General features: G+C 43.7%; 1 protein-coding gene across 1 annotated transcript in view; it reads right to left on the bottom strand.

Moving 5' to 3' along the window:
- The window catches only part of LOC124606610 (L-ascorbate oxidase-like), a 134,920-nt gene that overhangs the window by 26,548 nt on the left and 82,635 nt on the right, over nt 1-25,737 (bottom strand). The window contains exons 8-9 of the mRNA XM_047138595.1: nt 12,950-13,153; nt 6,873-7,064 (exon numbers count right to left, since the gene is read on the bottom strand). Of these exons, the coding sequence (XP_046994551.1) occupies nt 6,873-7,064; nt 12,950-13,153 (396 nt within the window). The remainder of the gene's footprint in view (nt 1-6,872; nt 7,065-12,949; nt 13,154-25,737) is intronic.

Below are 25,737 nucleotides of genomic sequence, written 5' to 3'. Positions count from 1 at the left end.
GCACACATTCAAATCACCCACATCTTCAGAGCTACTGGCTAGAGTATTTCGTATGTCATTCCCCGATCACGTGATTTCCCATTCCCAGCCTTGCACGTGCGTCAGAACATGTGGTTCCAGCACGATGGCGCACCACGTCATATTTCGCGTGCGAGATGATCTGGACCAACGATTTGGGCGACAGCGGCCAGGTCGTGCTAGCCCGAATGCTTGGCCTTTACGTTCTCCCGACCTAAACTCGCGAGACTGCCACCTGCGATATCACGTGAAATCCTCGATTTACGAGTCCCCTGTGGCAACCGAGGAAGACCTGCTGGCGCGGGTTATGGCTGCGGCGGATTCTGGAAGACCAATGATTGGTGGTCGCGTGTATCAGACCCTGGCAGAAAATCCAAAGAGATTCTGGTCGTATGTAGAGTGTACTAATGACAAAACACAATCGATGCCTTCTCCGCGCGATAGCAACGGATATTCTCTCGATGACAATGGTACCGAAGCAGAGTTACTAAACACAACCTTCCTAAATTCTTTCACCAAATAAGACGCAGTAAATACTCCAGAATTCGAATCAAGAACAGCTGCCAACATGAGTAACTTAGAAGTAGATATCCTTGGAGTAGTGAAGAAACTTAAATCACTCAAGAAAAGCAAGTCTTCTGGTCCAGGCTGTATATCAGTTAGGTTCCTTTCAGTAGCTCCATACTTAACAATCATACAGAGGGGTCCAAAACGTGTATCCACTGTTTAAAAGTCCATAAGTGGCAAACTAATTGACGGGGTTGTCTCATCTTTGGTAGTGTAATAGTTTGCAGTTCCGGCAATCGCCACACAAGCGTTGTATTGCCTCGTTTTGTTTTGTCGGACGACAGTCGCCAGATAATCAGTGTTTTCTTCTTAGTTGCACCTAGTTACACGAGTAAACATGGCTGGCGCAAGGCTTACATTCGATGAAAGGAAGTCAGTTTTGAAGTGGTATTTTAAGTACGAAAACATTAATGAGGTTCAACGGCAATGGCGAAATGAGTATCAAACAGAGCCACCGACACGTTTAACAATTCGTCGCATTCGAGACAAATGTGAAGCAGAAGGCTGTGTTAAAGATGTACACAAACAACGATCTGGACGACCTGTAACAGTAACAAGTCCAGCTAATTCCCGTCGTGTGTTACAACAATTCACTCGCTCACCACAGAAGTCTGTGAGACAGTGTGCCCGTGAAACTGGGGTGAGTCGCTCCAGTCTTCGGCGAATTTTGAAGATAGCAAAGTCGAAGTGCTACATCCCACGATTGCTACACGCAATGAACGAGGACGACCCAGATCGTAGAATGGAGTACTGCGAGTGGTTTACTAACATGGTGCGCAACGATGAAGAGTTTGCAGAGAGGATTGTGTGGTCTGATGAAGCACAGTTCAAACTCAGTGGTACAGTAAATCGTCACAATTGCATCTGCTGGGCCGCCGAAAATCCGAACGTCCACGTAGACAAAACCGTGAATTTGCCAGGAGTAAATGTGTGGTGTGGGTCGTCTTACCGGGGCTTGATTGGGCCATTCTTCTTTGACGGCACAGTTATCGGTAAGGTGTACCTTCAGAAGCTTCAGACATCCATTTTATCTGCCATCCGAGACTTGTATGGAGACAAGAGTTTACTTTCCACAAGATGGCAGCCCACTACCAAAATCTTGTTAGGGCGTATCTGACGAAAATCTACCAGGAACACGGATAGGCCGTAGAGGTGCTGTGGAGTAACCGCCACATTCCCCAGACATAACTCCTCTGGACTTTTACCTGTGGGCAACACTAAAGGACGTCGTTTATCGACAAAAGCGTTGCAGACTGGATGAACTTCGAAAATCCGTCGTACATTCATGTGCAAATATCCAACTGAACACGTTGCAGTCAGTAGTTCGTGCTGCAGTTCAGGGGCATCGTTTGTGTGTGATGTTAATGGTGACCATTTCGAACACCTACAGTGATATCTTTAAGTTGGACTTTAAGCTACACTTTCACCAAAAATGAGACAACTCCGTCAGTTTGTTTGTAAGTTATGGACTTTTAAACAGTGGATACATTTTTTTGGACCCCTCTGTATACAACTGTTCACTCGACGAAAGATCCGTACCCAAAACTGGAAAGTTGCACAGGTCACAGCAGTATTCAAGAAAGGTATTAGAAGTACTCAGCTAAATTGCATGCCCGTACCATTAACGTCGATATGCAGAAGGATTTTGGAAAATATATTGCGCTCGAACATTATGAATTACTTCGAAGAGAACGGTCTATTGACACACAGTTAACATGGTTTTTACAAAATATAGTTTTTGCGAAACACAACTACCTTTTTACTCACATGAAGTGTTGAGTGTTATTGACAAGGGATTTCAAATTGGTTCGGCATTTCTAGATTTCCAGAAGGCTTTTGATACTGTACCACACAAGCGGCTTGTAGTGAAATTGCGTACTTATGGAATATCGTCACAGTTATGTGACTGGATTCGCAGTTTCCCGTCATAGAGGTCACAGTTCGTAGTAACTGACGGAAATTCATCAAGTAAAACAGAAGTGATTTATGGCGTTACGCAAGGTAGTGTTATAGGTCCTCTGCCGTCCCTTATATATACAAACGATTTGGGAGACAATCTGAGCAGCCATCTTGGGTTGTTTGCTGATGAAGCTGTCGTTTATCACCTAATAAAGTCCTCAGAAGATCAAAACAAATTGCAACACGATTTAGAAAAGATATCTGTATGGAGCGTAAAGTGGCAATTAGCCTTAAATAATGAAAAGTGTGATGTCATCCACATGACTACTAAAAGGAATCCGTTAGACTTCGGTTACACGATAAATCAGTCAAAAATAAAGGCCGTAAATTCAACTAAATACCTACGAATTACAATTATGGACAACTTAATTGGAAAGAAAACATAGAAAATGTTGTGGGGAAGGCTAACGAAAGACTGCGTTTTATTGGCAGGACGTTTAGAAAATGTAACAGACCTACTAAGACTGCCTACACTACGCTTGTCCGTCCTCTTTTGGAGTACTTTTGGGCGGTGTGGGATCCTTACCAGATACGATTAACGGAGTACATCTAGAAAGTTCGAAGGAGAGCAGCACGTTTTGTATTATCGCGAAATATGGGAGAGAGTGTACTGACACGATACCCGGGGTGGACATCATTAAAACAAAGGCATTTTACGTTGCAGCGGAATCTTCTCACGAAATTTCAATCACCAACTTTCTCCTCCGAATGCGAAAATATTTTGTTGGCACCGATCTACATAGGGAGAAACGATCATCATAACAAAATTAGGGAGATTGGAGCTCGCATGGATGCATATAGGCGTCCGTTTCTTCCGCGTGCTGTTCAAGGTTGGAATAAGAGATAATTATTGTGAAAGTGGTTCGATGAACGCTTTGCCAGGCACTTAAATGTGATCTGCAGAGTATCCATGTAGATGTAGATACTGCATCTCTGTTGACTCGTAGGTCGTCACGTCGAGCGCTGCTTGTAAATGGGGCCAGGCGACAAACAGCAGGAGACAGACAGAAACGTGTATTGTCGTATTGTGCATGTAACGGGAAAACGGTACGTTTCCGGACATGGTTTCCTATGCTACACTTAATCACTTTAATTTTATCAATGTTTTTCAGCTCCAAACGTGACTGTACTCAATACAGTCGAAGTATGAATTAAAAAAAAAAAACGCCTTCAGTCACAAATTTCCGTGTTTTATTCAGTACACGATGGGTCCATCTTCAGGTGTAATTCGTCTTAATACATGCTTTATTTGCTTTCTTGGGTGAGATGAAACGCATATTCGTGTCACGAAAAGGGTTTGATGTTAGGTTACGAATTTCGTAAGTCAGATGCGGAAAATATGTGCCACATAGCGGAAAAGATGAATAGTGTATACTTACCAAATAATCCAAGAAAAGGGTTTTGTAACAGCATAATTTTTTTCCTCCATCGTTTTCAGGCATATCGCTTCATCCAAGAAGCACATTCGCGAACAAATGTTTGTAAACACTTCGCAGATGTTTTTGTACATGGTGTGGTCAAAGATGAATTTTTCATAGTGCTAAAGATATAATTATTGAACAATTGACATATGCAGGAAACAATTGACACATGCAGGAAATATTTTTCGAACAGATCTTTAAAATTAGTGAATTATCTGTGGCTTGCAAAATCTGTTGGTTCATTTTACGTCGACTCTGGTTTTTTGATTTTGTGGAGGCGTATCTCCAGTTGTTCTAACAGATTTAGGGTCTTACCACTGGCTTCATTATGTAATACTACCAAATTATTTTCTAGATTTTTGATGACGCGCTTCGTTTCCAACATATGTTGTGCAATGCCTGATTTTTCAAAGTGGTTTAGCCTGAAAGCATGTACAGTCGGGGACAAAATGAGCGAGATCCCTCGCCTTTCGCTATGCTGATCAGCACAGTTTTAAAGTCTGCTACACAGCATAACAGGCAAGGCGACGAAGTGCTACCAACATACTATGCACAGGCGTGATATTGAAAAAGTATCCGAACTTTGTCAGACTATTTTCAATCATATGTAAGACTACATTAATGCTGATTAGTGTCTTAAACACAACACGTAAATATAAGATACAGATGAAAGAAGAAACGCTAAGTAGTATGAACTGTACTAATAAAACTGAATTTCAGCTTATCGAAATAACATAACTGTTTTAGTAAGACAAAGTACCCCAGATCGTTACGAATTAGCAAAATATTATGCGTATTTGACCGCGAAACGGTCTGTGTCAACGTTTGGACCAGTCATACTGGATTACCGTTGCGTAAATTTTCTTAACAAATTGCCGTATCTTTAGATTACGTTGACATACTTCATTTTCTTACGCCACCAAGGGACCGTATACCGCAGGAAGTGCGATACATTTCCGCTTACTATGTCTACCCATACTCGAGGTAAATGAGTTTTTTGGGTTGGGTAGAAAGATAGACGGTCAAGAAAGTGAGACTAGTAGGGTTCCATTTTTACCGATTTAGGTGAGGAAATCCTAACAACGAAAATAGCTACGACAGGTACTGAAGATGAGGGGCACCTAAATAATTCTCCCTACTCTTTATTCAAAATGTTCTAGTTGCAGTCGATACATCAGCATATTAATCGTAGCTACGCTTTCGATCCAAATAACGCCCATTTGCCTATACACGTGGTAATTCAGATCCCAGTATTAATGCCACCGCGTTTTAGAAGTGCGAGCATTCCCATAGCTTATGAAACACTTCTGCTAATGAACGTTTCCTAGTTGTGGCGAGTCTAGTGGAGAATTCGAAACATTGTAGAATACGTTTGGCAGATACGTCGCCGTTTATTTCCTGCGGTGGTGCAGAATCATCCTACTAAATTTACTCGCTAATAACAGTATTTTGTTATTTCGATAAACATCCCGAATGATTGTCCCATAAGCGGTGACATAAAGATAGAAAATTCATGTTTTTGAGTCCAGAAAGCTCTATGCAACATAAACTGCACATTATTTTGCCATTTTCATTGCAAAATTGCCAGCGTATTCATTTCTGGGGTAATAATAGAGGGCTGTTTGCCTGGGTTGTCTGCTAGAGTAGTGAAAGGTGTTTGCTACTGCATGGGAGGTCTGGTTTGTTTTCGGTTCTAATCTCGATGGAGGCAGATAGACTATCAATAAAGCAATTTTAAGAAATTCTCGCACCCCCAATACGTTGTATTGCTATCTTTATTCTGTACTGTGGATGTCAATATGAAACTCTTGTAGACTTTCATACTTGTTACTGCCTACTTTTTTCGCATCTGTCAATAATTGAATTGACTTAAGCGTGGCGCTGAATGATTTTTAACTGAATTTCGTTATGAACCTTCACACATTGCTAAATTTTCAAACTTTCATAGTAGGTCAGCAATGATAATCCAGTATGATTGGTCTGAACGTTGACACAGACCGTTTCGCGGTCGAATACGCATAATATTTTGCTAATTCGTAACGATTTGGGGTACTTTGTCTTACTAAAACAGTTATGTTATCTCGATAAGCTGAACTTCATTTTTATTAGCACAGTTCATACTAACTAGCGTTTCTTCTTTCATTTATTTGTGTTTAACACACTAACCAGCATCAGTATAGTCTTACACATGATTGAAAACAGTCTGACAAAGTCCGGATAGGTTTTCAATTTCACGCCTGTGCCTAGTATGTTGGTAGCACTTCATTGCCTTGCCTGTTATGCTGTGTAGCAGACTTCAGAGGTGTGCGGATCAGCGTAACGAAAAGGCGGGGGGTCTCGCTCGTTTTATCCACGACTGTACATGTTCTTGAAAACAGGCAGAAACTTCAAAACCTAACAACGAACCTTTTCGTGACAGGAATATGCATTTCATCTCATCCAAGAGAACAAATAAAGTATGTATTAAGACGAGTTACACCTGAAGATGGACCCACAGGGTCCGAAATGCACCGTGTACTGAACAAGACACGACAAATAGTGACTGAAGGCTGTTTTTTCTAATTCATACCTCGAGTGCACTTAATCACCATTTGAAACACGTGACTTAAAGGTAGTAGCTCTCTAACGTAGAACTTTGTCTTAAAAAGTACTTCGCAACTGGCTGGTTGTTATTTCCAATGCATTGAAAATTTCTGTGACATTAACTTCAAATTTTTTTTTCTAACGACTGGCAAGAATCAGCTTTTGGAAGACACTCCATAATGGTCTAAATTGAAAATAGAAACTGGCAGTGCTGTAAGCAGTTGAGACGACTCTTGGGTCGTCCGGTTTCGTGCCGACCCACTGTACCAGCCCACAGTAGCACGCTGCCCTTCGCTTCCCTGCGGCGTCCTTAGCGGAACTCACCCGGGTTGTCGGCGAGCAGTCGGAGGCGCACGTAGCCGCCGGCGGGCACGGCCACTGTGTCCTTGGAGGGGGGCGCGCCGCTGCGAGGCAGCCACTGCTCTGCAGCCGGCGGGGGCCGCACGCCCTCCTCCAGCACCCAGGCGCGCAGCCCGTGCACGTGGAACGGGTGGCTCAGGCCGCCCATCACCGGCGCTGCAACACGCGTCAGCCCCTTGAAGCACTAGTGGTACATTCTTGATTTGAGAAATTAGCAGTGTAAGAGGATTGTTGTTCCAAACTCGACAGTATTTTTATTACTTTTTAATCATTTACGTCATTACAGTTTCTTTTATTACGCAAATTAACAATTTTGATAGATTGTATCCAGTCATAGACCTGGTAAAGGGCGCACATGAAGTACTACACCACCCATGACACCGAAAGGTTACAAGCTGCCTACTTTCCTCCTTTCTTTCATATGTTAAGTTCATCTGCCACATCTCACGACTAGCGGTAGACTCTACACCTAAGGTTCAACCTGCTAAAAGTCTCCTGACGTTATTTAATGCTGGGGAATGTACACTGGTGTCCAAAATCAGAGCAACAAACGGAAATTTTTCAAGGTTTTGCCACAAAACAGTAGAAACAGGTGATAGTAAAGTACAGTATGAGTCCAATTCCTAGCTTGTGCGTTGTGGCTGGCGAACCACCACTTGTCATTCGGCGGCGGTCCGCCTCCACAGCTGAGTGGTTAGCGTGGCGAAATGCCATGCGCGGGGACCTGGTTCAGTTCCCGACTGGGTCGGAGATTTTCTCCGATCAAGGACTGGGTGTTGTGTTGTTTTAATCGTCACATCATCATCATCAACTCGCAAGTCGCCGAAGTGATGTTAACTTAAAAAAAACTTACACAAGGCGGCCAGCCTACCCGACGACAGGCCGTAGCCACAGGACTTTTTTTTTATCCGGCGGTGGGTCCTCATGGTGAATTATGTGAACAGTCTGCTATCGACGCCACAATCACCGGCATTTCATACTGTCGCTCGCCCTCCAATGGACCAACTATTTAGAAATACGCCAGGAGCAACGAAGTCATTCAGCATTTGCGTGCAGCAGGACTTAGTGGTTGAAGTCATTCACTGCCCCGATAAATACAGAGTCTCAGGATTATTTTAGATCACTCAATGTGCCAGAAGATTTTTACTTCGACCTTTTCTTTTAAATCAATGTTTTACAGGATTTTATCCGAGCACTGTGACTGTGTGGTCTAAACAGGATAATTCCGTCGGTTGTGCTGTGCTATTTCCAGACAGTTCCATCAAGATTCTCTTACATGGTACTCGTACAGTGTATGAAGCTGAAAAAATGCGATATTGAGGACACTGGAGAAGATCCCGTTCCTACTTGCTACCAAATTCCTCATCAGTAAGTGCTCTTAGGCTACCGATCATATGTATCCAGCCGAAAAGTATCTACAGTGGTTTCATGACACGCTTTTCCACTTACAGAGGCAGGGAAAGGGTGTGTCATTCTGGTGGACACCAGGGCATGCGGGCATTCAGGGTAATGAAGCAGCAGATGTGGCAGCTTAGGATGCCTGATTGACAGTACCAGTTTCTAAATGTGCTGCTCCTGCACGCGTTATTGAGGCACAACATCATGCGCCTGTGGGAGGGGGACTAGTTAGGAGTGGAGAAGAATGGAGAGCAGCCGACGAAACCGACACAACCGTGGCGTTCCTTGTTCCGGCAGCGAGTACCTCTAATGCGCCTCTGGATAGGACACTGTCCTCAGACGCATGGATTCCTCCTTCTGCAGGAAGACCCACCGGTATGCAGTGCTTTTAACTGAATGCAGTTTATACGAGGCCATGAGGGCCCCATTTCTCAGCTAACCTGCCCTCTGTTTTAGGTGATGAATGGAATGTGATTCGTGTTTTAAGATTCCGTGTAATGTCTGGTCTTCTCAGTAGTGTCTCAGGTGGAAGGTTTTAATGTGTTTCTAGGCTCGCTGCTTCATCGTTTATTTTTCAGTTCATGGTGTAGGCACAGTTCCTTGTTTTATTATTTTAGATATTTGGTTGCAGTGCTTGTATTTTACTCGCACACTGCCCTGAGCCATCCGTCTTTTGCTGCTTTGTGTGACAGTGTGACAGAGTCTCAGAAATGCTGTGTGTTCAATTTTTTAATTTACATTTTGTTGCTTGCTTCTCAGAAGTGATATCCACACTTGTACTCTTTTAGGTGAGTACGAGCACTGATTAGCTCGCTGTTGAACGCCTGACACATACCACCGCCACCATTCACCAAATAGGATTGACAGAGCAAATAGAGAAGATCCAAAGAAAAGAAGCACGTTTTGCCACAGGTTCGTGTAATGACTGCGAAAGGGTCACAGAGACACTAATCCACCTGCACTGGCAGACGCTACAGTGGAGGCGTTGTCCATGATGGTGTAGTTTGCTGTTAGAATTACGACAAGGGAAGTCAGCTAGCACATTGTTTCCTCCTACTATATACGTCGCCAGAGGCCCTTGAGGGTAAAATTAGAGATTCCGGCTCACACGGACGCTTAACAATCGTTGTGCAAGCGCACCGTTAGTTCCGGAACCCGAAAGCAGTGTACTGAAACTTATGCTGGTTTTCCTATATGGATATATGTTTTATTTTTGTTCTGCTTATTTATCCATTCATTCACCTAAGTAGTTTACGGCAATTAAGCATGTGGAGCTAGCGATAAAAGATATAGAACATTAATTTTCTTATGTTTGTGAAAAATCCTGTCAGATGTTTCACCGATCTTGTACTTTTGTCTTTTACCATCCATGATAGAGGACGTGGATTTTTGTTTAGTTCATTAATAATGTGAACTACATTAATTCTTACAGTACAAAGTCAACTTCATTTAGTAGTTGGTTATTTGACCTTATCTATCTGCTTTACCGGTACCTGTAATAGTTCGGAGAAGCAAGAAATTTAAGCAAAGCAAACTAGACGCTGCAACATTGTCTTCAACGAAGAAGAGGAGATAAATAACTTCAAGGCTAGAAGAAGTATCATGTAATAATCCAATATTAAATGTTAGAGATTTTTCATGTATACAAAAAATAATAAGCCTGTCTGGAAAGTGTGCTGTGCTTAAAGTTACTATACAGTTTAAAGAACACAAGATAATATGCGACATTAACCCATCCACATTTGCTGCACACTTAAGACACCAGCCACAAAACACCTAATATAGATGGATCACTTCAAATATTACATAAGTCACAGAAAGGTAAAGTCATGGATGTAATGAAAAGAAGTGGTAAGCAACGAATGCTCGAAAGTAACGTGCTCCTAATATAGCGTAAAACATCTCGGATTTATTTTATGAGCATAACATGGAGTCATAGGATGATGATGATGTTTGGTTTCTGGGGCGCTCAACTGCTTGGTCATCAGCGCCCATATAAAGTCCCAATCTTTACGCAGTCCAATTTTCTTTTCTCAGTCCAATGTAGTGACTGACACAAATGATGATGATGAAATGACAAGGGCAATACGGACACCCAGTCCCAGGGCAGAGAAAATCCCCAACCCGACCGGGAATCCAACCCGGGACCCCTTAATCCAGAGGCAGCAACGGGAGTCATAGGAGCAACGACATTCAAGGCGTAATTTACTGCTAAAAATCATCCATAAAATAGTTGAAAATGGCCTAAGGCAATTGTACAATCATTCATAAAAAGAGAGACAAACAAATGGTTGAAATGGCTCTGACCACTATGGGACTTAACATCTAAGGTCATCAGTCCTCTAGAACTTAGAACTACTTAAACCTAACTAACCTCAGGACGTCACACACATCCATGCCCGAGGCAGGATTCGAACCTGCGACCGTAGCGGTCGCGCGGTTTCAGACTGAAGCGCCTAGAGCCGCTCAGCCATAACAGCCGGCTAAAATAAAAACAGTGGCAGCTGAAGGCATCATGAAATCTTTCAAAAAATTCATCACAGCTGCAAATCCTGTAGCATTGAAAATTATAGAACTCACTATTGTTGGTCCAGCAAATTTCCATCGTAATTATTACTCCTAAAACCATTAATTAATCAGTAGAGGAGAAAGAGATATTGAAATACCAAATATCCACCACAGCACACCATAATTTGGATTGTGAAGCGCAAATGTAAATGTAGGTGATAGGACATGTATTAGGAAATTAGGGAATAACTTCCATGGAATTACAGGCAACTGCAGTGGGCAGAAACTGTTGTGGAAAACTGAATTGTACACTACTGGCCATTAAAATTGCTACACCATGAAGAAATGCAGATGAAAAACGGGTATAGATTGGACAAATATATTACACTAGAAATGACATGTGATTACATTTTCACGCAATTTGGGTGCATACATCCTGAGAAATCAGTACCCAGAACAACCACCTCTGGCTGTAATAACGGCCATTATACGCCTGGGCATTGAGTCAAACAGAGCTTGGATGGCATGTTCACGTACAGCTGCCCATGCAACTTCAACACGATACCACAGTTCATCAAGAGTAGTGACTGGCGTATTGTGACGAGCCAGTTGCTCGGCCACCATTGACCAGACGTTTCCAATTGGTCAGAGATCTGGAGAATGTGCTGACCAGGGCAGCAGTCGAACATTTTCTGTATCCAGAAAGGCCTGTACAGGACCTGCAACATACGGTCGTGCATTATCCTGCGGAAATGTAGGGTTTCGCAGGGATCGAATGAAGGGTAGAGCCACGGGTCGTAACACATCTGAAATGTAACGTCCACTGTTCTAAGTGCCGTCAATGCTAACAAGAGCTGACCGAGACGTGTAACCAATGGCACCCTATACCATCACGCCGGGTGATACGCCAGTGTGGCGATGACGAATACATGCTTCCAATGTGCGTTCAGCGCGATGTCGCCAAACACGGATGCGACCATCATGATGCTGTAAACAGAACCTGGATTCGTCCGAAAAAATGACGTTTTGCCATTCGTGCACCCAGGTTCGTCATTGAGTACACCATCGCAGGCGCTCCTGTCTGTGATGCAGCATCAAAGGTAACCACAGCCATGGTCTGTGAGCTGATAGTCCATGCTGCTGCAAATGTCGTCGAACTGTTCGTGCAGATGGTTGTTGTTGGCAAACGTCCCCATCTGTTGACTCAGGGATGGAGACGTGGCTGCACGATCCGTTACAGCCATGCAGATAAGATGCCTGTCATCTCGACTGCTAGTGATACGTAGCCGTTGGGATCCAGCACGGCATTCCGTATTACCCTCCTGAACCCACCGATTCCATATTCTGCTAACAATCATTGGATCTCGACCAACGCGAGCAGCAATGTCGCGATACGATAAATCGCAATCGCGATAGGCTACGTTGTAGGTGTCGTTTCTGGCGCCAACCTCGTGTGAATGCTCCGAAAAGCTAATCATTTGCATACCACAGCATATTCTTCTTGCTGAATAAATTTCGTATCCGTAGCACATCATCTTCGTGGTGTAGCAATTTTAATGACCAGTAATGTAATAAGCAATGTAGGACGTTTGGGGTATAAGCTACTCTGAGATGAAGAGACTGGCACAGGGACAAGGAAGACGTGGAGCGACACACCAACCCAGCCATAAAAACATGAACCAAAATAACAAAAGGGTGCCTGACACTGCTGTTAGCGTCAGTAGATACGTGAGATACTTAAATTAACGAGGTGTTCCAGTGTGTCTGGCATATTTAAAGGCTGAGAGAGAGCCCTATCATCTACAACAGTAAATGTAATAACATGTAGAATAATCGGGTCTACGCCGGATGTTTGTGTCGCTCTGGCACAATATTTCGGCCACGTAACTCGTTGCCGTCTTCAGGTGCTACCTGAGACCGGACAAGATCCTCCTTACGGCAGTCTCAGGTCGCACCTGAAGAAGGCAACGAGTTACGTGGCCCAAATATTGTGCCAGAGCGACACAAACATCCAGCGTAGACCCGATTATTCCACATTCAAGATCTCGCCGGGAAAGCCTGAAGAGTTACAGTACATGTAACGTTGCAAGAATCGTGAAGTGCGGTAGGGAGGCAGTAGAGACAAAGGAACTCACACTGGTCGATGAGCAGCAGGTCGACGGTGGCGCCGAGCGGCAGGCGGACGACGTGCGTGCACTCTGCAAAGCTTCGTCCCTCGCCCACCCCGGAGCAGAGGGCGCCCTGGGGCAGGTCGTCCAGCTGGGTCAGCAGCGGGCTGGCCGGCGTCACGAACGACACGTTGTTCATGGTGCCCGCCACCAGCACAGGCAACGGCGGCTCTGGGGGCAGGCAAACACCTCAGGACAGGCTAACCTCCAAAAACATTTACAGCCACATTACGACACTCTCGTCCGAAATGAGCTCACCAGACAAAATACCAGTCACTCCCTTCAAAGAGCACAATCATCATTTTTTCCTCCAGCACTCTTTGCTCCGTTCAGTAACACATACACACTTAGCCAACATATACAACATTTATACATTGCACACGTACACTGTACCTTAATTTTTGGCTGAGACAACGTTCTCAACGAAGGAAGATATTCCAGAAGAAAATTAATGAAGTTCCAGTCACCCAGTTCTGACCAAGGTTTCTCCCTGGTTTGAAGGCGAATGCTGGAACGGGTAAGCCCCTCCTCCCATCCATTCCCAATTGGGATCCCCCATCTGTCCACTATCAACCTGTCTGATAACTGGCTGAATAGAACCATGACTCTTTGATGGACTGGGTCTCAAACTCCTTGGAGTAGACAGCGAAAAGATTTAAAAAAAAAATCTTTTGACCTGTTGATCTCGTCTTTGCACCCGTATAAGGTGTTTGTATCCTGAATCCCTTGTTTTGCTGCCAGTCATCCTCCCACATCATATACTACTTGACAAAGAAGTGAAACACCCAGATGTCATTCAGTTGTTGTTGTTGTGGTCTTCAGTCCTGATACTGGTTTCATACAGCTCTCCATGCTTCTCTATCCTGTGCAAGCTTCTTCATCTCCCAGTACCTAGTGCAGCTTACATCCTTCTGAATATGCTTTGTGTATTCATCTCTTGGTCTCCCTCTACGATTTTTGCCCTCCACGCTGCCCTCCAATGCTAAATTTGTGATCCCTTGATGCCTCAGAACATGTCCTACCAACCGGTCCCTTCTTCTAGTCAAGTTGTACCACAGACTCCTCTTCTGCCCAATTCTATTCAATGCCTCCTCATTAGTTATGTGATCTACCCATCTAATCTTTAGCATTTTTCTGTAGCACCACATTTCGAAAGCTTCTATTCTCTTCTTGTCCAAACTACTTATCGTTCACGTTTCACTTTCATACATGGCTACACTCCGTACAAATACTTTCAGAAACGACTTCCTGACACTTAAATCTATACTTGATGTTAACAAATTTCTCTTCTTCAGAAACGCTTTCCTTGCCATTGCCAGTCTACATTATATATCCTCTCTGCTTCGACCATCATCAGTTATTTTGCTCCCCAAATAGCAAAACTCGTTTACTACTTTAAGTGCCTCATTTCCTAATCTAATTCCCTCAGCAGCACCTGAGTTAACTCGACTACATTGCATTCAGTGTAACTTACTAATATCATGCACACACATCTGCGGATAAGTGAATGATTAGAGTAGCATTTCTCTGACAAAGGTGAATGTTCCTACTGGGACAGTATTCAATGGATGAGAACAGCGTCAGATGTTGGTGATCACTCTGGACAATATGGAAATACTGTGTGCTTGAGTGAGACAGATTTATCAGCACCTGACAAAGATTGAAAGGGACCTAATTTTGGTCTCCATTCAGTCGGCTGTTCGAATCATGTAAATTAAGATTTGTGAGGTCTTCCTTTATTCATGTCAGAGGTACACTAAAATGAGCACATATACACTCCTGGAAATTGAAATAAGAACACCGTGAATTCATTGTCCCAGGAAGGGGAAACTTGATTGACACATTCCTGGGGTCAGATACATCACATGATCACACTGACAGAACCACAGGCACATAGACACAGGCAACAGAGCATGCACAATGTCGGCACTAGTACAGTGTATATCCACCTTCCGCAGCAATGCAGGCTGCTATTCTCCCATGGAGACGATCGTAGAGATGCTGGATGTAGTCCTGTGGAACGGCTTGCCATGCCATTTCCACCTGGCGCCTCAGTTGGACCAGCGTTCGTGCTGGACGTGCAGACCGCGTGAGACGACGCTTCATCCAGCCCCAACCATGCTCAATGGGGGACAGATCCGGAGATCTTGCTGGCCAGGGTAGTTGACTTACACCTTCTAGAGCACGTTGGGTGGCACGGGATACATGCAGACGTGCATTGTCCTGTTGGAACAGCAAGTTCCCTTGCCGGTCTAGGAATGGTAGAACGATGGGTTCGATGACGGTTTGGATGTACCGTGCACTATTCAGTGTCCCCTCGACGATCACCAGTGGTGTACGGCCAGTGTAGGAGATCGCTCCCCACACCATGATGCCGGGTGTTGGCCCTGTGTGCCTCGGTCGTATGCAGTCCTGATTGTGGCGCTCACCTGCACGGCGCCAAACACGCATACGACCATCATTGGCACCAAGGCAGAAGCGACTCTCATCGCTGAAGACGACACGTCTCCATTCGTCCCTCCATTCACGCCTGTCGCGACACCACTGGAGGCGGGCTGCACGATGTTGGGGCGTGAGCGGAAGACGGCCTAAAGGTGTGCGGGACCGTAGCCCAGCTTCATGGAGACGGTTGCGAATGGTCCTCGCCGATACCCCAGGAGCAACAGTGTCCCTAATTTGCTGGGAAGTGGCGGTGCGGTCCCCTACGGCACTGCGTAGGATCCTACGGTCTTGGCGTGCATCCGTGCGTCGCTGCGGTCCAGTCCCAGGTCGACAGGCACGTGCACCTTCCGCCGACCACTGGCGACAACATCGATGTACTGTGGAGACCTCACGCCCCACGTGTTGAGCAATTCGGCGGTACGTCCACCCGGCCTCCCGCATGCCCACTATACGCCCTCGCTCAAAGTCCGTCAACTGCACATACGGTTCACGTCCACGCTGTCACGGCATGCTACCAGTGTTAAAGACTGCGATGGAGCTCCGTATGCCACGGCAAACTGGCTGACACTAACGGCGGCGGTGCACAAATGCTGCGCAGCTAGCGCCATTCAACGGCCAACACCGCGGTTCCTGGTGTGTCCGCTGTGCCGTGCGTGTGATCATTGCTTGTACAGCCCTCTCGCAGTGTCCGGAGCAAGTATGGTGGGTCTGACACACCGGTGTCAATGTGTTCTTTTTTCCATTTCCAGGAGTGTACAATACATAGAAAGGAAACTATACAGTATTCACCCAGAACTGGGTAATCTGGGAACATTGGGTGCTGCAAACGTTAAGTCCTTCATGCTACTACTGGTTGGGCATGAGTTACATTTGAAGAGATGCCGGGTTGTCTGCGATTCACTGCATTCACACAGTGTTGTGTTGGAAGTTCCATTTTAGGAGATTGTCCTTCGATCTTCCGACTTTGGTCTGTAGTCTGTTCAAGGACTTTCAGATGATCACTTCTCCACGTGTCCAGTCCGCCTGCTTAGCTGGCTGGTAATGTACTCGCCTGTCAGCAAGCAGGCCTGGCTTACATTCCCAGCCGGGTTGGAGATTTTCTACGCTCGGAGACTGGGTGTTGTAAGTTCCTCATCATCACTTCGTCCTCATCAACGGTGCGCGAGTCGCCCAATGTGGCGTCGAATCAAATAAGACTTGCACTTGGCGGCCGAACTTTCCAGAATAGGGGCCTCCCAGCCAACGATGCCATACGCTCATTTCATTTTTTTTCCATGTTTCGAGGTGGCAGGGATTCTTATGGTGTCATCCAGTTTGACAGGTGTTGGCATCTTTCTTTCCACTTGGTGACTCAGGCAGCAGCAGTCGATCCTTCTAAAGGCTGTGAAGTTGTTAGGAAACTCTCCCTGGACTTCAGTCTTGGCTTGGCAGGTTCATGTTCAAAGAGTGGATGTGAGATCAATGTATTTGATTTATGCCTCTCGATGTTAGTGGTGACTTCTCTTCTGACGTGACATGGAACAATCCCAGCGAGAGATTGAACTTTGTCCATGGAATAGATTTTCCAGTACTGAACCGAACATCAGCATTCCAGAAGTACAAGCAAATTTGTGGGGTACTGAGATGGGACAGAGGTCCAATCTTGCACTGTGATGGCAGGTACACTTATGAAGTTTGCAGTCGACCACGTCTGAACACCACAACGGATTATCGGCGTATTACACACAAAATACAGTGTAACCCCTTCACATCTGCGTCTGACATCCGAGAACAAGTAATGTACTCCCTGCAACAGTTCAAAAATGGTTCAAATGGTTCTGAGCACTATGGGACTCAACTGCTGTGGTCATTAGTACCGTAGAACTTAGAACTACTTGAACCTAACTAACCTAAGGACATCACACACACCCATACCCGAGGCAGGATTCGAACCTGCGACCATAGCAGCAGCGCGACTCCGGACTGGAGCGCCTAGAACCGCCGGCCACCGCAGCCGGCCCTGCTACAGTGCAACAACATCATCCCACATCGTTGGTCGAAGAATGGCAGCAGCCGGACTAGAGAGATACCACTGCCATTAACGCCACATTACAGCTGGCTGTGACTGAAGTAGGGCATTGACCAGAAAGCATAGACTGTCGTGTTCAGTGATGAATCACGGTTCTTCGCTAACACCGCCGACGAGTATGGCGGAGACCTGAGGGCAGGACCCATCTTTCCAATGTTTTGGAGAGATGCGACGATGTTATTCCAGCCGTCATGGTATTGAGAGCCATCAGGTATGACTTTGGGTCGCAGATGGTATAATGAAGGTGCATCTGACAGCACAACAGTTCGTCACCGACATCCAGCGTTCTCATGTGTTACTCCTCATGACACATCGCCACAGTGCCATTTTTAAACAGGACAGTGCCCATACACACATAGATTGGGTCTGCATGAACAATCTGCGTGATAATGAGGTACTTTCGTGGTCTGCAAGATCCCCTATCTCACCCCTCTAGAACTTGTCTAGGACCAGCTCACATGTCAACTCTGCCCAAATTATTTGAAACCCTCAACTGCCAACAAGTGTTGTTAATTAATTATCATTTATTCTAGAAAATCTGCATGGTCTTCAGTGGTATCTGTTCTTTCGACAACAGTTACTATCTTCATTGATATAGTTAAATAGGCTACCCAGCCATTGACCTTCGTTTGTGCGAATGTGCACAGGTTGCACGAACTCTTACGGGGATCGTGACCTTAGTTTGCGTGAGTAATGAGTGGATGGGCAACTATCTATTAAGTCCATTATGTATCTAGATTGTGGACAGTTGGGAATGTGGGTCTCACGGGAAGTGTGCAAGGGATAAGTCCCTGCAGTCGCGCTGTTCATCTGTGTTCCCGTGGCTGAGATGGATAGAGCGTCTGCCATGTAAGCAGGAGATCCCGGGTTCGAGTCCCGGCCGAGGCACACATTTTCAGCTGTCCCCATAGGTATATCAACAACACCTGTCGGCAGCTGAGGGTTTCAATTAATTATCATTTATTCTAGAGAAGCTGCACGGTCTTCAGTGGTACCTGTTCTTCCGAGAACAGTTACTATCCTCATATATCAGTTACAATAGTTGTTGGTCAGGTTGCCGCAGAAGTTGACGCAATGAGGGGTTGCAATGAAATACTGCCATCTGAGCTCATACTGTCCAATTCTCTGTAAATGTGACTCGATTCCGTAATCAGTGAAATAACATCACAAATCCGCTCAAGCGCGAAATTTCATTCTGTTTCCTCCTTGCGATTCACTTTTTCCATCAGGCATTACACCTACCCTCACAACCCAACCCACCTCAATCACGTAACAGCATAAACAGTTTAACTACCCCAAAGACCAATCCATGTTCCATCTCCCCATTACTCCTTCTAAATACAAGTCCCTCCAGTCAAGTGATTGTGGGCACTGTTCGTCTTATCTTTCTGGCAACACTGGACCGACATTCAGCAGGACGACGGCTCAAACCCGTGGTCAGCCATCCTGATTTAGGTTTTCCGTGATTTCCTTAAATCGTTTTAGGTAAATGTCGGGATGGTTCCTTTGAAAGGACACAGCTCATTTCCTTCCCCATCCGTCCCCAATCCGATGGGACCAATGACCTTGCTGTTTGGCCCACTCCCCCAAACAAACAAACAAACCAGCTTTCCGGCAACTCTTGTTTTTAAATATCATACATTTTCCTGTGTCTTATCTGAAATATCATCAAAGAAAAGCGTTCTTTTGTATATTTTGAAACATCATTATACTCCTGAAGAGCGGAGTATTATGCTGCCAGCGGACCCTCTCCCTTGCAATGAAGGAATAAAGTAACAACAAGAAAAGAAAAACACACACACATATCAGTCACCTAGAAGCGCCGTACGTGGTGCGGAAATTGTACCAGATGTCAAATGACTTTTCACCACAGATGTAAGACATGGCAATGAAGTGGTGCGTATGCGGCATTCGGTTGTATGGAATCAGCACAGTAACATGGGTCGGTACAGGGACATGGCAGAATGGCAGAAAGGAGCAGATGATTACACCGTGCATGAAGTTGCCTAATTTCCTGATGTATCAGTGTGGTCTAACCTACATGTCTACAAGAAATAGTGCATCACTCAGGCTAGGAAACGTGGCAGATGAAACACTTCATAAAGAGATCCTAACCTACAGGTACCAGAAACGAATGTTGTATCTATTCAACGATAATCGGTTTCAAACCTGACAGGAATATCTGGTGTCAGCGAATGCATGTGCATCTCTACCAGTTTCAATGCAAACACTGCAAAGGGAATTGCATGCATTGGCGTATGAAGAGGAATTGCTCGCAGAAGACTCACAGCAGGAAACTGACAGCAACTGGATAATTTCCAGTTGGGGGAATTTGACAGCTGGTGTAGAGGCGTTTGGGGCTGGTTTGTTTACAACATTAAGCCAATTGCGTGGCTTGGGCGCGACAGCATACAGGGTGAACCAAAACACCAGCAACGAACTTCCAGGGGTTGCTCAGGGACACCTTCTGAGTATTTTGAATTGAGGGACCCACTGTCTACAGCGGATTATTACAGAGTAATAATGAAATTATGATTCATTCAGTTTGTTACCGCAATCACCCCTTTTGCTGTGAAAATACCTTCACAACAGTGAAGAAGGCTGTTATATGCTATGAGCAAAACTTACACCACACTCAACACACAGTTACACAACGATCCTCAGACGGAAGACTGTACTGTGGTGTGGTTTCCACCGCTGTGGGAACAGCTTAGCATGGCGTCGTTGTACCGCTGTTCTCTTACACGCTGTGAATTCATACACGACGTGCATGTCGGTCAACTCTTCATCAACGCCGACCGCTGTGGCCGAGCGGTTCCAGGCGATTCAGTCCAGAACCGTGCTGTTACTACGGTCGCAGGTTCGAGTACAGCCTCGGGCATGGATGTGTGTGAATGTCCTTAGGTTAGTTAGGTTTAAGTAGTTCTAAGTCTAGGGGACTCAGATGTTAAGTCCCATAGTGCTTAGAGCCATTTGAACCATTTTCTTCATCAGTAAACGTATCCATACAACCGTGTATCACTGTTTAACACTGCCCGATGAGCAAACTCAAGACAGAACCCAGCAATACTGGATGTAAGCTTGAAGGCGAAGAGTACTATTGGGAGTTACTGTTGTCAACATCACGTACGTTAGCGAATAGAAACAAGACACCCAGCGCATACTGTTGACATTTGCAGTTGTGCGCTATTTTTAGTGCAGAGCTAACTGGGTCAAGAAATCAAACGAAAAGCTACGATACGCCTGAGATGGTGGGTCCGTTATACCAAAATACCAAAGGTATCCCTGAACAACTTCTGAAAGTTTGTCGGTTGACTTCTAGTGTATTTAGAGCGACTGAGTGCACTCCTGTGTCCATGCGTAACTATTATTTAGCCACATTGGCACTATATACTTGTGAAAACCATATTTAATGTCAGACATTGAAGTTAATTCAATTTCCTTGGTCCTGATTTTTGCACGTATTGGTAAACCTACAGCGCGAGTTACTGACATCATCTTTATTGATTTTGAGTTAAGCAATAAATTTCATTTAATGTTTTTCATTTTAGTATGCCATACATGAATTAACCACTCTCGTCTAACACACGTAAGTTAGTTCAGAGTAACATAGTGAGGATAGGTCAGCAGCTGATTACACGGTCATTTACACTATTTAAATTTAGGCCGGCGATGCAGCTGTGTTATGAAACGTCCCTCAAAACTCATTTATGGAATGGTCCTGTGCGCCAGTTACCATATAGTAGTCACAATAAATGTTGCATATTGCTTCATCGTGAGCACTGGATACAACAGGAAAGAAAACTGATTTTGTTCTGTCAGGTACAGTCAAAAGAAAACAAAAAACAAACAAGGTCAACCATTTTTCAGTTGATAAACACTAACATAAAAGCTAAAACACAAACTCAAAAGATTCCACGGCAAACACTACAGTTTCTTTTCACTGTCATCTTCCATAACAAAAAATGGATGTCAGCATTATGGGACTTAACATCTGAGGTTATCAGTCCCCTAGACTTAGAACTACTTAAACCTAACTAACCTAAGGACATCACACACATCCATGCCCAAGGCAGGATTCGAAACTGCGATCGTAGCAGCAGTGCTGTTCCGGACGGAAGCGCCTACAACCTCTCCTTTTGTTCTGTATTGTTCATGGAATGTGTTCAGTACGGACGTCCGATGACACCCGTTTAGGTTCTTCGTTGATCCGTTCACTCAATTTTTTATTACAGAGAGTAGCTAACCCCCTGACCGAACACGCTGAGCTACCGTGCCGGCTCCGCTCGGCCACAGCGGTCGGCCATCTTGCATAACATATTCTTTATGAACCAAATTAGCCCTCCTCGTAAGTGGAGACACCTCTGAATGCGGGTTCGCAACTCCTTACCAATTTGTCCAGATAGGCAAGTGGGATACAGCTGCATACCTTCACAGTGGCCTCTATGATGTTCTGTGGTTTCTGATGGGACATGACAGTCGTAAACCTCTCCTTTCAGAATGGCCCATGCCTTGTCAATGCAGCTGAGGTCTGGAGAATACGGAGGCTGTTCCATCTGAGTGATTCTATTCTCGAATAGACAGCTCGTCACAAGATTGTAATGATGGGGGGAGTGCATTGTCATCCACATGCGTGAATCCCGCTCCAGAATGTTTACCAAATGCAGCCACAGTGCGTGCAAGGATGTCGTCCCTATCTTCATACCAGCCATTCTCTCATGTCCTGGCGCAAGGGGTGTTCTGCAGCCATACATGATTCCACCCCAAAAAATGACTGAACTGTCTTGATACAGGGTGGCAGTCTACGATACAGTTGGCGTCTAGACGTTGTCCTCATTGTCTCCACACACGAATATCTGGGCGGAGACTGATATGGGTGTGATCAGAAATGAGCGTTGTGTCCCACTGCTGCCTAGTCCACAAAGATGTTTCGTGCTCATGCAATACGATAATTTGAGTTCTATGGTGCCATGGGCAATGCTGCAAAATGGTTCAAGTCATACCTTGCTAACAGGAAACAAAAGGTGTCAGTGAAAGGGACTAGCGAATTAAGTCATCAGTCATCATCAGAATGGGAAGAAATTACATCTGGTGTCCCACAAGGATCCATCTTAGGGTCATTGCTTTTTCTTCTGTACATTAATGATCTCTCATCAGTTACACTGCCAGAAGCAGAGTTCGTTTTGTTTTCAGATGACACAAGTATTGCAGTAAATAGTATGTCGAGTGTAGTTCTAGAAAGATCTGCTAATGATATTTTCATAGATATTAATAAATGGTTTAAAGCCAACTCACTGACATTAAACTTCGAAAAGACTCGCTATATGCAATTCAGATCCTGTAAGAGGTTTCCACCCAGAACGTGCATAAAGTATGAAGAACAGTGGATAGAAGAGGTTGACAATCTTAAATTCCTGGGATTACGACTTGATAATAAATTCAGTTGGGAGGAGCACACCACAGAACTGCAGAAACTGGTTACACAAGCAACTTAGAATTGTACTAAACTCACAAGAACATGCCTTGATTAACTTTGTTGATTTTTCATCGTAACCACTAGAATGCTTTGTTTTTAAAGATTTTGTTATGGAAGTTATTTCTTTTGGTGAAGTGAGTGACATATTCATGTACCTGAAGCTATTTGTAAAGGCTAGTTTTAGATATTCAAGGGCATTATTTACTGATCCTGACAATCCCATTCTATCAGTAACGGATATAAAGTACTTGTTAAATAGATTTGCCACACTATGCCCATCGGTTACTAATTTGTCATCTACCCTTAGTGCTATTTGCTCCTGTTCCTTTCTGGTTCTACCAGTCTCCTCTTTCACTACATCCCATATTGTTTTTATTTTCTTCCCTGACATTGCTATCTTCTTCTCGTAGTGCATTTGTTTAGATGTCTGAATTTCTTTTTCTGATATTTTACAGTATTCCTTGTATTTAGCTAAATCATCAGCATTGGATCTATTCTTGCTCGACAGATACATTTTCCTTTATGTCTTACAGGAAATCTTTATTCCTTGTGTGATCCATGGTTTTATTATAGACTTCTGTTTACTTTGAGTAACTTTTAGAGGAAAACAGTTTTCAAACATGGTACTGACATTGTTCATGAATGTGTTATATTTTTCATTCATGTCATGAGCACTATAAACATCTTTCCAGTTCATATCTTTGAGCAGTTTTCTAAAACAATCAAATTTTGTTTGATTGAATACTCTCCTGTACTCAGATTTAGCAGTCTTGAAACTCTGCTTAGAATTTACATCTAAAACAAGGAGCTGCATGTCATGATCTGATAGTCCATTTATTACAGGTTTTATAATATGATTTTGTTCCTTTGATTTGTCTATAAAAATGTTATCAGTGGCTGTCCTTGAGGATTTAGTGATCCTAGTTGGAAAATTTACAGTGTGAGTTAGATTGGAAGACAACATTACTAACTGCAGTAAATGTTTACTGGAAGATTGCATTAGAAAATCTGTATTAAATTCACCAGCAATCAAAATTTCTTTGTTTCTTCCTGTTAAATAACCCAAAAGAGCTTCTAGATGATTTATGAATAGATTATAATTTCCTGCAGGTTCTCGGTAAATAGTTACTATTATATAGGATCTGTTATGGAACTCTACTTCTGTTGCACATGCTTCTAGATGCTGCCCTAAACAGAATTTATTAATGGCAATGTTCTTGAATTTATGGCAGTTTTTAATAAATGTAGCAACTCCTCATCCATCCATATCTACTCTGCAGAACTAGGAAGCTAGCTTAAATCCTGAAATGTCTAACATATCTATACCAGTGGTCACTTGATGTTCAGAGAGGCAGATTATGTCAATTTGGTTAGATGAATTCATTTCATCGATACAAATGAGTAGTTCATCAACTTTATTTCTGAGTCCCAGAATGTTCTGGTGTAATAAAGATAACTGATACTGCATACTGATGGGATTATAACTGCTTTGGTGAAGATGAACTGGCAGTTTCTGATTACTTACTGTTAAACATTGTTTAAATGGAGGCTGTATGCTAAAATCTGACTCTTGTTCATCTGTTTTCTCAAACTGAGTGTGTCTGCCAGTCTCTCTTAAAACTCGTTTTCTATCCCCCTTCCCTATCCTAAAAAGGCATCCCTCTGACACCTGTGACCACTGGTATTTTACCACTTGTGCCAGTTGTCACGTTCCCTGGCAACACTCACACTATTAATAAACTAAAATTTAACTGTACTATATACGCCGCTATGAAGCAATTTGTATATACTGTAATTATTTAACAAAAAATATTATTTAATTTTGTGTAAAGGACATTCGTTATTATTGTAATATTTTCTGTAGTAATATTCTCAATGTCTTTATGATTGCAATATTTCTATACTCATAATGTAATTGCGAAATGTGTCAATATCTGCGATAGCAAAAATGTAAAATTCAGCCACAGAGGAAAATAATGTTGTAAGATTACAAAGAGATGTTAATGGTCAGCAGTAGTATAAAAAGCACCACGTAGTGTGTATTCTTTGTCGTCTTCCTCGAGAGCTGAGAGTGAGAGGAAGCTGTGGCGTAGCATTTTATGAATGGGTAGACTTCTTTTGTCTGTATCTAGATTTAGCCGCCATTAGAGGAGAAATTACAAACTAATGTAAGTTGAATTATTGTTGTGTGTAAATACATTATAATTTAACAAAAGTGTGTATTACTAATGTAAATTAGCTTGCCCATGTCATCTATAATATTTCTTTAAAGAATTTTCAGCATTTTTAGCGGTGTTGCTGGGCTGTGCCGCGACCGAACGATTTGCAGCGGCGGCACATTAAAAAAATTGTTCCGCTAAGAAAAATTAACCAAACCCGTAAATCGGGAGCACATAAAAATTAGTATGGATTAAGAAAATGTTTTTCTTTTACAGCGATCCTGAGACTGACGGAATTTATTACTAGTTTCACATTTGTGCATTCATAGGCGGATAGTTAACGTTGAAATTTAACAATTTTGGTTCTTTCAAATAACTTAAATATATAGTGAAGTGTGTTTTATCAATGATAATTAAACGTCGGCTTGGCAATATTTAACCATTTTCTGCTAATAGAGACAGTCTTGTGTTCCATAGCTAACGCCGGGAAAGAATTCAGTAAATATTTTTAAAAAAACCACTGCATTTAGAAAATGTGTGCCAAGGCCGAATTATGTAAAGGATTTAATTCTCAACTGAATATTCTTAATCAGTTATTATGAATTCACGT

The sequence above is a fragment of the Schistocerca americana genome, chromosome 3, assembly GCF_021461395.2.
Source record: "Schistocerca americana isolate TAMUIC-IGC-003095 chromosome 3, iqSchAmer2.1, whole genome shotgun sequence".
NCBI classification, from domain to species: Eukaryota; Metazoa; Arthropoda; class Insecta; order Orthoptera; family Acrididae; genus Schistocerca; species Schistocerca americana.
This window is presented reverse-complemented; position numbering and strand designations above follow the sequence as displayed.